At 35.8% G+C, this 13271-nt stretch overlaps 1 protein-coding gene across 1 annotated transcript in view; it reads left to right on the top strand.

Annotated features, from left to right (window-relative positions):
- TTC29 (tetratricopeptide repeat domain 29) overlaps positions 1-13271 on the top strand; it is a 117916-nt gene that overhangs the window by 36159 nt on the left and 68486 nt on the right. The window contains exons 6-7 of the mRNA XM_054295473.1: positions 7817-8029; positions 10647-10732. Coding sequence (XP_054151448.1) covers positions 7817-8029; positions 10647-10732 — 299 coding nt within the window. The remainder of the gene's footprint in view (positions 1-7816; positions 8030-10646; positions 10733-13271) is intronic.

Genomic DNA, 13271 nt, shown 5'->3' with positions numbered 1-13271 from the left:
GTTTGCTTTATGTGCATGTTCATAAGACTATGACATTTAATGAAGAGATCTTTTTAAAGTATTGATAGCCATGAGTAAATTATACTGTGTTTGATCTGTGTTAAAGATTCAAAGTCCAAGATATTTGAATAGAACTTAGAATAAAAATGTAATTAGGTTACATCCCTAAAGTCTGATATATCTTTAAACAAGACTGCAAATGAAACTTTATTAAAACTTCAAATGAATTATTTCTTTGCTTTTTTAAATTCTTTTTCCCTCTCTTCTCTTTCATGTCTATTACTGACATTGCTGCTTGTATTTTACCTGTCTTTTCCAGGGTATTTTAATTATTTACTGCTTAATGACTAGTACTGAGATGAAGCTGCCCTCTCACTGAGTTTTTTTTCTTTGCTTCAAAGCTTTGAGAGGTCTTGGAATACTGTAGCTGGACCAGCAGTTGTCATCATAAACTTTCCTGGAGGCAGTGTTTCCTTTCAGTAATTGATAAAGGAGGCTGTTTCCAGAGGTGCCTTTCCAGTGTCACTGAGAGCTGCCAGGGTTGCATGTCCTCAGCCATTACCAATAATCTGGAGAAGCCATAGGTAAAGCAAACATGAAGCTGTTAATAAAAATATATCTTGCTCTTCAGAGAATCCTTCAGGTTGGCTGGGATCTTAGCAGGTCATTAATCCAGCTGCACTTCTGAAGTAAATCATCTGCACCACAGAACAGCTCCAGTGCTGGAGCGCTGCATCTGATAATAAATTTATCATTGGAAGCTATGGAAAGTAACAGGAACTGGGGGGAATCTGAATAAAATGTAAACACTGCCAAAAAAAAGTATTTAAACCAAGGCAAGCATTTGACACAATTTAGCAAAAAAAAATTAATTTGGTGAAACAAATCTGCTTCAGTGTCACTTCCTCTATTTAAAAGATAATGATCATATTAATCTTTGAGGTTGAATACTAATATAACTTGTTTTCATTATTTCTGTTGAACTTAAAAACTCTTAAGCCCTGAAAAACAGAATTCCAAAATATGTGCCATTCATCCCTGAGTTTTCTGCTCCCTTCTCATTCTGGATTTAGATATCCACCCATAGACATTAAAATATTTGTGAAACCTGAAATGGGAGCATCCCACTGAGTGTGGGCCTTCTCTTATCCAGAGCCTGGAGTCTTACAGAGTGTGAGCTTCCTGAATGCATTTTGAATCTTGGGCAGCCTTTGCATATTGAACAGAGCACTTTGATGCTCTGCAAGCATGAAAGAAGGCTTGCATAATACTGTGAAGCAAGAATTCCATTCTCTCTAAAATAGGTGTGTGATCATCCAGCTAATGTTGAACATTGTTTGAAATATTGTCCTCCAGATTAAAATGGATGTATATGAAAAAGTGTTTATTTATATGCAATCAGAAGGCAGCATGTGACAAGTACTGCTTTCATAAAATATGTTAACCTAAAAAGATAAAGGAACTTTAATTGTAAACCAGAATTTTGCAAGTTGGTTCATTTGAATATGAATGTAAGACAGACAAGTTAGTGGAATTTTCATCTGGGATCTGTTTGGTTGTCCTTTCTTTTCCCCTTGCTGGTCCACAGTACACCATTCCCAAAGCAGCTGTCATTTCAGCTGCCTATGGGAAAACTCTCCTGTTTTGTAGCTCAGGAGTGCTGGCAGCAGAAGAGGAAGGGATTAGAGAGCAGCCAGGCAGCCAGAAATCCAGCATTATCCCTACCTTGTGAGGTGTCTCTGGGAGAACCCTTTAAGTAAGCCCTTTTTAGAACAGGTTTGATATCCCAGTGTGCTGGTGGTGTGATACAGAATCTGTGAACTGTCCTGCTGCAGGTTTTGCAGTCTGCACTGCCCTCTAGGTTTGTGTGGGTGTATTTTGTGTGCTTGAGCTTTAAGGCAAGTAATATAGGTCCTCAGAGGACAAGACTACATATGCTCTAATGCTCACTGGATTACTACAGTTATGATTTTCTTTTCAGACAACACACATTTGTTTAAGTAATGTAAACAGTAATGTGTCATCCTCCAAGGTGCAGTACCTAAGACCAGCCTGGCAGTCCTTCACCCAGAGAAGGGAAGATAAAATACTGTCCTTTTCCACTGCAGTCAGTCAGTCTGCCAGTGCTACATCTCAGGTTGTGTGTGGCTCAACTTTCCTTTTCTCTCTTCCTCTCTCCTTTGTGCCTTCAAGTGCTCTACTTCTCAGGCATGGCTTCAGCTGGCCTTAGGCAAGTTGGACTCTAGGTAAAATCTGCTGGTGTAGTGTCAAACTGGAGGAATGGTCAGAATACCCCATGAAGAGCCAGCGTGTTCATTGCAATGTTCTTATTAACTACCTACATCATTTTGCTAAAGCTCATGTGGAATCTTTCTGAAAAAAAGGAAAAAAAATATCAGCTTCTCAAAAGTAAATTCACAAAAGGTTTTACCCATTATCTTAAAAATATTCACTTTGATTGTTGGCTGATGACTGGTTTTGTTTGAGATGGATCTTGGAGAGTTATGGAACCACAAAATTTTATCTTAAATCCTTTCTGCAGTTTTTTTTTTCTTGTTTTTTTTTTCAGCTGGCACATGAATTCAGGTTGTTGCATGTAAGGGCTGTCCCAGTGGCTTCTTTACAATTCATTTTACCTCAGGAGTCCAAGGTGGTTCAACTGAATGAGAGGTGTTTGCTGAATGAGAGCCTTGTTTTGTGTTTCTTGTGAACCTATCTTTGTTAAACACTTTTGTAACAATCTCTGTGGCAGACTTAAGTATTTCAGCATGAGTAGTGCTGTCAAAATTGAACAGAGAAACTGAGCTTAATACAAGTAGTTCAAGCAGTTAGACTGAAATGTAAGCATTTATCTTTTGAAAGACAATAACATTTTTGGTTTTTGTTACCATTAGCTGATGCTTCAACCAGATTTTGTGTTCTCATTGTGTAGTGAAATAACTGATGGCCAAAGATGCTCTGGATTAAAATATACTATAAACCACAAAGTTTATTTTACCTTTAAATTGTTTTAATCTACAGCAGAATATTTTCTGAAGCCCTCAACAACTGTTTGCAATTTAGAATTAAGTTTGCTTCCTGCTTCTAGTGGTGCTGCTGGGGCAGGTTACCTAACAGACCTGTCACTTTTCTTGTGCAGTTGTTTCTGTGGCATTATTTTCACTGGCAAATATACAAGCTGATAGAAAAGGAAATCATTAGGTGCTCTCAGTATTGCTGAGGCATGGAGCTAGAGCAGGTCAGTCACTGCATTTTGCAGATTGTGACATTTTAAATTACCTGTACACTACTGGAAGCAATCTGTGGACCTAATTAACATCTCACCTAATTAAAGTCAGGAATGTATATAGAGACTGCTAGATAGTTTTGCACTGCCTTTATTTGTTAAATACCACATTATTCAAATTTGAGTCTCTAATTTCAGTATTGAAAACTTCAGGTTTGTGTGCTGTTTTCTTAAGTGGGAGTAACTTTTTTTTTTCCTCCTTCAAGTAATCAATGCACTGCTGAATGAGTTCATTTTAATGCACTCAATCATGCCTCTAATGTTTGTAGCTTACGGGCGCAAGCATCAGTAATGCAGGAATGTTATATGGCTTTAGTTTGGGCCATTTCATAAAATATTCATGGAATCAAAAATGTGCATCAAAATAGCGGCTGGGAGAATTACATTTATGTGCCTGCTTTTATGGCAGCTTCACATTTAAACCCATTTGTGTTAATATCTAGTCAATCTTTCTACTTAAAAAAAAGGCAAAATAGTAGTCTCCATACATACCCCTTTTGGTTTGGTATCTATTTTGATATAAGAAATCTGTATTTTTGGATTGGGTTTTAAGAAGGAGAATTATGAACGAACTTTTAGATGATCTAAAAACATTTCTATATTGAAAAAATTGCATTGAATTATTTTGCTTGAATGAATAGATTTAATTTTTTAATTTGAACCGATTCAGTGAAAACTGTAGCAAAAATCCGTTAGAATTTCTTATATTCATATATAATTATTTAAAACAGATTTTCTACCCCCAAAATTATATTGAGACAATGTAGCCTCCCATATCTAAGATTAAGCTGTTGCTGATGGGATTTCCTTTGTTATGCCCTGAGTTATATTAAACTATAAAAAATTATTAAAGTATAAATTTGGGTAGCGCTAGTATGTATGTTGTAAGAGTTATCATTCTGGTTTTTGATTCCTTTTGTAAGAAGAGAAGAGAGACATCAGAGATTCTCCAAGTCCATTTGATATCCACTGAGATAAAATCTGCACGGCAGTGTGAGAATAAATATGCAATTGCTATTAATGTTGCCAACTGAAAATAGCTTTACTGCTTTGTGTAACATTCTGCAAATAGATTTTTCAAACATTTCCTAGAAACACTTTCTTGCTTTTCTCTTTGAATTCCTAGACCTATAAAAATACATTCCTGCAAGCTGTTTCAAGTGATTTTCTTACTCCATTGTTTTTTCTTCTCATTTTGCTTTTTTTGGTCTTTGTTTTTTGTCAGTTCATAATAAAAGTAATTTAAAACTCTGCATTTTCACTGCCTAACTAAGATAAAATGCTCTTATGCTCAGCAATGTTCTGCAATTGGCTAATTGCTTTCTTTTAATGTTTTTTCAAGATTTTCAGATGGTGTTCTATGAATGTCTGCAGGCAACACTTGCAGCAGTTCAGTGTTTAAAAATTAGAATGCACTGGCCTGATCAGTTCCAGCTGAACTGACTCATGACAGGGAGTAAACTCGCCAGCCCCCTGAAAATATTATTTTCCCAGAACATTTGAGTTTCACAGAAACATTATGGATTAAATAAATAAGCTGATGTGTCATTTGCCAGTGGCAACAAAGAATTTCAGTTTATTTTCTTGGAAGAATAAATTCCAAAGTCTTAAATGTTTTACCTTCCATGAATTTGAGAAGTCTCCAAATAGCTCTTTTGATTTGAAAGAGTCTTCAGTAAGCAAATTCCCTTGTAAGGGCTTTCATGTCAGGAATTCCATCTCTTCCTTGTTTAGGAAATGAGCAGGTGTTTTGGCTTTCTGTGAATCACTTTCTTTTTAGTATTTCTATGAACAGATTGTTTTACATTTTACTGTGTAATCTTTCTTGGTAATTCAGTGAGGCCAAATGTAATATAGATCCACTTGAATATTACCAAAAAATCATATTACTTTATCATTTTGATGCTTGATGTTGATGGGTTGTTTCCAAAGAGGTTTCACTGAGGTCTGGCATAAGGAGTGTCGGGTCTCAGCTCTTAGGGTTAGGTCAGCTCCTGAGAACTATGCGGGGTATGGAATGTATGAGTTCCCTTTCTAGTCTGATAGAAACTTTCTCAAGGGGATACTGCAAGAAGGGAGCTTGGTAAAAGTCACCACACCTGATAGTTCCAACAACCTGATCAATAGTCCTTAAGACTGCAAGTTTTATTTACCTAAACAATGTGTCCTGTTAAGTGATCATGTTACAGTGTCAGGAGAAACTCAGATACTGTTCAGCTTCATGGTGATACCACTCATTTGTTTGCTGCTTCCCATTCTTACTGAAAGTTCTTGAGTAACACATGAATCAAATTCTAGTAAAGAAGCCATTGCACATGTAGTTTATCCCAATGGCTCAAATGTATGATAATACTCTTTCAAAAGAACAATTTCTTTATTAATGAACTTTGGGGAGAATTCCAAGTAAGAGTGTATGTGCTTATGAGAAACCAAGTGAACAAAATGTTGGCTCTACCTATTAATGTTACATTTTAACTCAACTTTCAATCATTTGTCACAAACCCAACGTGAGTTTCTTCAATATCTTAAATCTGCCTTTAGCAACTTGAATAGCTGGAATGCTGTTGACTGCAGTGTTGACTGTGCCCTCAGAAGTTAGCTGAACTGGATAGACAAAAACTCAAATTAGAAGCCTTTTGAGAATAGATAAGGGTTTTCATCTGGCTTTAGCAAATCTGTGTGTCTATTGTCTGTTACATCTACTGTCAGGGAGTCTGTTAACAGCTTGTACTGGTTGTGATAATTTCCCTTTGCCTTTCTATTTGTGCAGTCTGATGTCTAGTGTGTGATATTTTGGGAAGAATGTATAGAATTTTTTCTGTTTTCCCAGTGCGTTGGGCCATCTCTTCAATACCTGTCCCTGGGTAGAATGGAACAGAATAAAGCCTGCTGACTCCCTTTTCACCTGGCACTGCACTGTTCAGCACCTGTTGTCTCCTCTGGGATTCTTACTTGAATTTTAGGCTGTAGAGCCATAAAATTATTTGTCTATGACACTCATTTAATTCATTGCGTCTTTGAAAGAGGAGCTTCTTGTGCTTGTCAGTTTTAGTTGAACTCGTTTTAATCATCAGAGAAACTTAATATGAAAATAAATTTAATTCTAATAAAGATGAGTTATGTTTTATATTGCAAAGTTGAAAGCATGGTTATAAAGGGGTAACATATGCAAAAGACAAATCTAAATTGAGTTAATAAGAGAAATCTGTCATAGCTGTTCTGCTGCCTCTAGGTTGGCTGGAGGCCTGGGGAGATAACCTCATTTTCTCAAGGAATGCTTAAACAAGATACATCTCCAAGCTTTTCTCCTCTCCTTTCCTATGACTGGGAAACAACTTTTCTGCTTCCTGGTTCTTTTTCAGTTTGAATTCAGCACTGTCAAAAAAGACTGCCAAACAGCAATAGTTCCTTGTGAATCACATCTCAGAAAAGGTGCAAACTACAAACATATAAATGAACCTATTTATTGGAGTTTTTTCAGCTGTTAATAGAAATGCAGTTAATATATTGGTGATCTATGGGACAAGATTCCTCCATCACATGCACACTTATGAAGGCAGGGTCACATTCACAGTTCTCCCTGCTACAGAAGAGTCTTTGCTAAACAAGATATTGTGACTAGAATGCTTTCTTTAAAATTATTTTTGTGTAAATAGTCTTATCTTACCTGCTTCCCAGCAATACCCATTATGTATGAGAAAAAGGTTTTCTGTTCTTTCCAAGAGCTTTGAATTTTCATTGTCCAGCAGGTATGGAAATCTCCTAGATTGATTTTTATGCACAGAGGTAAATCCAGCTGCAAGTAGAGGAAAAACGACTTGAATGTGAAAATGAATTGAATTCTATCTTCAAACTTTCCTTTGCCTTAAAAGTGTTTGAATAACTTACTGTTGAAGACCTTGGAGTATATTACTTCAGGCTCAGTAATTAATCTATCAATGGTTAATGCTCTTGCAGTAAATCTGCTAGATAAACTCACCAGAGTTGGCCTTGCAATAACTGCTGAATAAATTACCTTGCATGATAATTCCTTTTCTCATTGATTAATTTGTTTGAATGAAGGTTTTTAGTTTTTCTCCACAATTCTGATACCTTTATCTCCCACACTTCAAATCTTTCACCACAGGTTTTCATTATGGTAAAATAAACTTGAGGAATGGTTTCAGCTGTGATTATTTATGCATAGATGAAATTTTAATGTATAAGAACGACAAAGGCTTTATGAATCTAGAATAAAGTTATTTTCTAGAAGATCCTGACTTTGCATCCATGGAATCACACCCCCTCAACACTGGGAATTTACAAAGGAAAGCTAATTAAAAATATTATAAATTTAAATTAGAGCGTTACTGTGTACTGTGAAATTTGATTGTATTTTCCAGTGATCCGTGGGTTATGTATTGAAGAGTCTTGAAAAATCTGTGGAATGTTTGGCGACAACTTACTTATAATGATGAAATTATTATGGACTACAAACTTTAACAATTTCTGATGATTGCACTGATTTTAATTGTGAATGATGTTTTTCAGGTCATGTCACAAAAGCTGCTAAGCATTTTGAAACCTTTTATGAGCTAACAGAGGGCACATCCTGGAAGGATGAGACAGGCCACACTTACACTTCACTGGCGTGTCAGCATCTCTGGAGAATTTATACATTGCTAGCAGACAAAATGCTGGAAAATAAAGAACACGAAGAGGCCATCAAAATGCTAATAAAAGCTTTAAAGATGGCCAAAGAAGGTAGGTGGAAAACAATCTTTCCTATTCCTTCATTCAATGTGTAGGCCATGATTTTCCCAAGAGTAAAGGAGAAATTGTCAAGGGTTTGAATGGGTGATTATTTCCTATGAAACTCAAAGACAAATGCTGTCAATACTCTTGCAGATCTCACTGAAGCAGAAATGCCTTCTTGCTACCTACAAAGAAACTTTTAGGTTCCTCAAAGCTTTATCTCCAAAAAAACCTGACAACCTTGTGGGAACAATATAAAACTGTGAACCCACAATCAGAAAGTGAAGTCACTGATGGAAGCTGAGGTCACCGATTTTGATTGGCTAGTCACTGTTGATTTGGCAGTTTTTGACTTATATTATCTGCTGGAAAAGTTACCTTTTCACTCTATATAGTTACTTTATACTTGAAAAAAACAGGATTTTATCATAAGCAAATAAAATTTTCTACCTTAATATGCATAAAAACTTTTAAACCGAAAGTAAAAAATTACAGAATCGCAGAACAACAGAGGTAGGAAGGAAAACCTCTGGAAATCATATGGTTGTCCTGAGCAGGCTGCTATATCCAGTCTGGTTTTAGTATTTCCACAGGTAGAGCCTCCATAACCACTCTGGAAAGATTTACCACTGTTCGAACACCCTCACAATGAAGAAGGTTTTTGTTTAAATACATATTAATTCAATATGTATCAGTATCCATTAGGTTTTTTTAGTTTAATAATGAATGCTAAATATTTAATCTGTAGCCCAGTCTTTGACTAGTAGTTGGAATAGATAAACAGTCAAAAATGACAAAAAATGAAAACACTTTCCAAATTTAAAAATAAGTTCTGCAACAAATAACATTGTGACTGTATAGGTCATAATACAAGCTTGTAGTACTTTCTACAGCTATTGTCTATAATATATGCTTAAATTACAGCTACAGTTACACTCCTCTTAATATTAGGTATAGTGGTATAGTAGCTAGAAGAACTGCTATGAAATTACATATGAATGTCTTCTTAATGCTAGTGAGAACTGCTGGATATTAAGTGATTGTCAAAATGGATCTTACGTATTTCCAAAATTTATTTTGACCAGGCGGCTGTTCTGGTTCCCTTTTTTCAAATTTCAGATCAATCACTTTCACAGCTTCCTGAGGCATGTAGCACTATGCACATTATATGAGCTGTTGTTCTCTTTAAATTTAAGATTTAGGAACTTCTTTCTGAGGAGTTCTCCAGTCCTCATTCCAGAGCCATACTGGCTGCTGCATGTTATCTGTAATCCACTCTGTCCTTCTGGACCATCATGTGTGTTTATGCACTTTAGGAATGAGGATTAGATATTACCTGCTTCAGACTGTCAAATCCTCTTAAGCAAGGAAGGAAGTTCTTTATGTCCCTAGCAACTTTTAACTTACTATTCTATTGTGAAACTGTATTTCTGTATCCTTTTGTCTTATTATCCCTTATCCTTTTAAGAGGTGTTGAGTATTGGAAACGACCATCAGGTTTTTGAGTTACAGGTTTTTAATAATTGTAAGTAATATATTAAGTGCTATAGATAGAGCACTGATATGACCTCAGCAATTATTATCATTCAGAGAGTTTCAGAACTAGGTGTAGGCTTCTGTGTGTTTGGACAGAAAAAGTGTACAACTGTAAGCAGACAATCTCCCTTTTCATTGTAACTGTATTTATTTATGCATTTTACAAAATATCTTGATATGCACTTATTCTTCATGTTGATTTTTCACTATTTATTGTGTTGGAGCAGATGGATATTGAGCAACAGAAAAATTGGATTTTTGGCTATTTTTAATATAATTTCATCTTCAGGGTTTTTTTATGGCTACTCGTGATCTGGAGGGAAATTTTTGAATATAGTGTGATACTTTAAGAACTACATAATTAGTTTATATTTATTTTGGTATCAAATAGACTATTTGCTCTTGAAGGAGCCATGCAAAAGAACCAGCAAGCAGTGTTTGTTAGACTGGTATCAGTAAAATAAAACCTGGCATGGAAAGGTGGGATGCACCTTAGCAACAGCCTGTCCAGAATTTTCTATAAGTACTGCTTGCAAGTATAAGTTATTCATTTTTTTAGCTATTTTACCCCACAGTAGCTAGTAAAACAGGCAGGAGAATAAGGAAGATGAAAGTGGTCAACTGGTGGTTCTCTCTTGGTGTTTCACCAAGATTCACATTAGCAAAATGTGTGGGTTAAGATACATTTTGTGTTTATATATATGAAGGTTTATTACCTATTTGTAGCCACTTTTATTTTATATTGAGTCTACATAGGGAAACTAGTATAATTTTCTAATGTAAAGACACTAGGACCATGATTAAACAGTTAATGACACAGAACTTACACATGTTGATTTGATTGTACTTTATTACTGGAAAATATTTTCTCTGACTTTGCTAAACTTCCTTGGTGAACTCCATAGCCTTTATTTTTAATTACTACTGTATGTTTTCAGAAAGAGGTACGGGGCGGGGGGGTTAGGAAAGGGAAAAATTTACTACAGTATTTTGACATCTGTATCTTGTTTAAGAACCTGCAAGAGCTGTCTGTACCAATGTAATTTTGTTCAGATCATGCTGGTAACTCTACCTTTTACCCTTCCTTTAGGAGGTGATATAAAGATGCATGGAGAAGCAGTCTATTGCTTAAGTCTGGCATATCATTTTTGTGGAGAAAATGAGACAGCATTAGCAGTAAGTTTATTCTTTGCTTTAGCTTTCTCAATGTCTTCCTCTGCCTCCTCAGCTTGTTTGGCATTTGCAGAGTGGGAAAAAACTTGGAGAGACTTGGATCATGGACCTTTCATAACTTTATCTAGTTCTGTAGGCAGGAATCCATGTGGCTCAAGCATTTGTGGTTCCAGTAAATACCAGAACAGACTGAGTCCAGGTTTTCATGCTTGGATCTGTAGAAATAATATAAATTGACAGTTCAGGTTATATGTGACTAGGCTTCCTTTTCTTGTATATATGTGAATATCAAACAGTCTCTATTTACTACACCAGTTTTTTAAAACACCAATTTTGCAAATTAGTTTGGTACAGTGTATTTGTGAGAAACAATAAAAATATCAGTTCACACACTTACATTGTTAGAACATCAGTAATTTAGAAGAAATTTAGAAGCAATATGAATTGCTTTTGAAAAGCTGTAATGCTGATGCAATTTCTGCTGTGGATACTTGAGTTCAGACTCCTCTTCTGATGTTTCCCTTGAGCTTTAATAATTCTAAGACAATAAGAGCACTGCATGTATAGTTCTATTCTAAAAGGAGGGTTTCCTTGCTTCCTCATGGGTCAGTGTGAGAGGAAAGATAAGCAGCAACTTGATTCTTTTGAGCCTGTCATCCCTCACAGTCCTCCATGATACTTTTAGAAATGTTCTGTGGAAAATAAATTTGAATATTTTGTTCATGATTATTGCAATTAATCAGGTGGATAATTTCTCTTTCTGTTTGTTCTTTAACTGCAGAATGACTCAGTATTCTATTAATGAACTTATTTTATAGATGTAATTCATTGTGGTTATTTGTTGAGATGGTTTGTATTTTGTCTTTCTCAGAAGCAGACCAATAGAAGTCCCAGAATGAATTCAGCATGTGTATCAATATTACTTGCTTGGCTCTTGCAGTGTAGGATGTGTTCTAGATGTCTGTCTGATTTCATTTTTGTTACAATTTTTTAGAAGTTATTGACCACCTTTTTACATTATTCTTCAGTGCTGAAAGTCCTGTCTTCTGCATAAATCAATTGAATGATGGAAAGCAGGGGGCTGTTCTCAGTGAATTGCAGTTAAACCTGTAGCTGAATGTAAAAATATCTCAAAACTAAAAAGCTCCAAATAGTTTTATAAAATTTTATCTAATATTTGCCACATCAACAAGACTATGATATTTGATCTTTTACAAGAAGGCAGTGTAGATTAGACAAGAATTTTTTGTACTTCAGTTTACCTGTGATTATTTTTGCCTGACAAGCATGCTGGCCTTCTTACCTGAGCAACTTTTCTCAGACTCTCAGAAACTTAATTTAACTTCTCATTTCACATAATATACTGTGTGATTTCTGAAGAGCAGCAAGATAAACAAATGTGCTAAATGAAGAAGCCTGCCTCTTAATCTCTCCAGAATACACAAAGGATAAAACTACCCTTGAAAATGTTAAAAATATAGTTGTCCTGGCATTGTTTCCTCAGAATCAGTTTTGACTACATTTTGTAGCTATTCCCTTCCCTTCATTGCTCCCCCATATCTCTTGTTAAAAAATTACAGCTTCATTGGAAGTTGCATTTCCTTTTGTTGCATGCAGATTTTTTTTTTTAAGGAAGCTTCTGAAATCCTGAATTTTTTAATGTACTCATTTTAAATATGTAACCAATAGGTAGTACCTAATGTTTTCAGTCCTACCAAAACACCTGACAGTTAATGAAAGCAAAGTGCAAGGGCAAGAAGGTCTCTGTAGTACAAAAACAAGTTATACATTATGTTAAAAGTATAACATGTTATTTTAACAGTAATGGAAATACCAATACTTTTCAGTGTTAATAAAACAGTGGCATTTTCTAATATAATGGCATTGCCAATAATATTACATGAAAAACTTTTAAAGTACTTTTGTTCAAAAAAATACACTGTGTTCTCTGGGAAGAAGAAAAAAGGGTAGAGTTTTAGCTCCCTTTGTCCTTTGCAGTGATCAATTTACAGCAGTAAAATATCTGTGGTTGATAGTACTGTGGAGCAGAAGTTGTCTTCACTCTCCAGTTGGAAATCATTGCCTAAAATTTCCCCTTCTGTTCTCAGTTTAATGGTCTCTGTATCCGAGGGGAGCTCAGATGCTTACGGAGATGAAATCATTGCCTCCTGTTCCCAGGGGCCCACTGGTTATCATTACACATAACATGCAGACAATACTGCTAGGAGCCAGTTTGCCTCATGGTAATATGTAGTTCATCACCAGCTTCTGTAGCATGCTAAAGAGGTCTTGCCACACAGCTTGGGACTATTCGGATGTAGACTCAGGGGTCTCAGCAGTTATTTCCCTGCTTTGCATCAGTTTTCATCTTCTTTATCCCTTTGTGCCGTGGTCCACCTCAGGCAGTCTCCTTCTAGGGGAATCTGAAAGGAGCAGCTGTTACAGGCACCATTTCCTCCAATTGTTGCCACTTGGTTCCTTTTGCTCTTTAGCCTCCCTCCCCCAACATGCACACTCTGGATCATGCATATGAACTTGTCTC

This window comes from Melozone crissalis, unplaced genomic scaffold (assembly GCF_028551555.1).
Source record: "Melozone crissalis strain CALT ecotype California unplaced genomic scaffold, PUWL_Pcris_2 ptg000006l_1, whole genome shotgun sequence".
Lineage (NCBI taxonomy): Eukaryota > Metazoa > Chordata > Aves > Passeriformes > Passerellidae > Melozone > Melozone crissalis.
Note: the sequence above shows the minus strand (reverse complement) of the source record. Positions and strands in the feature narration are given on the sequence as shown.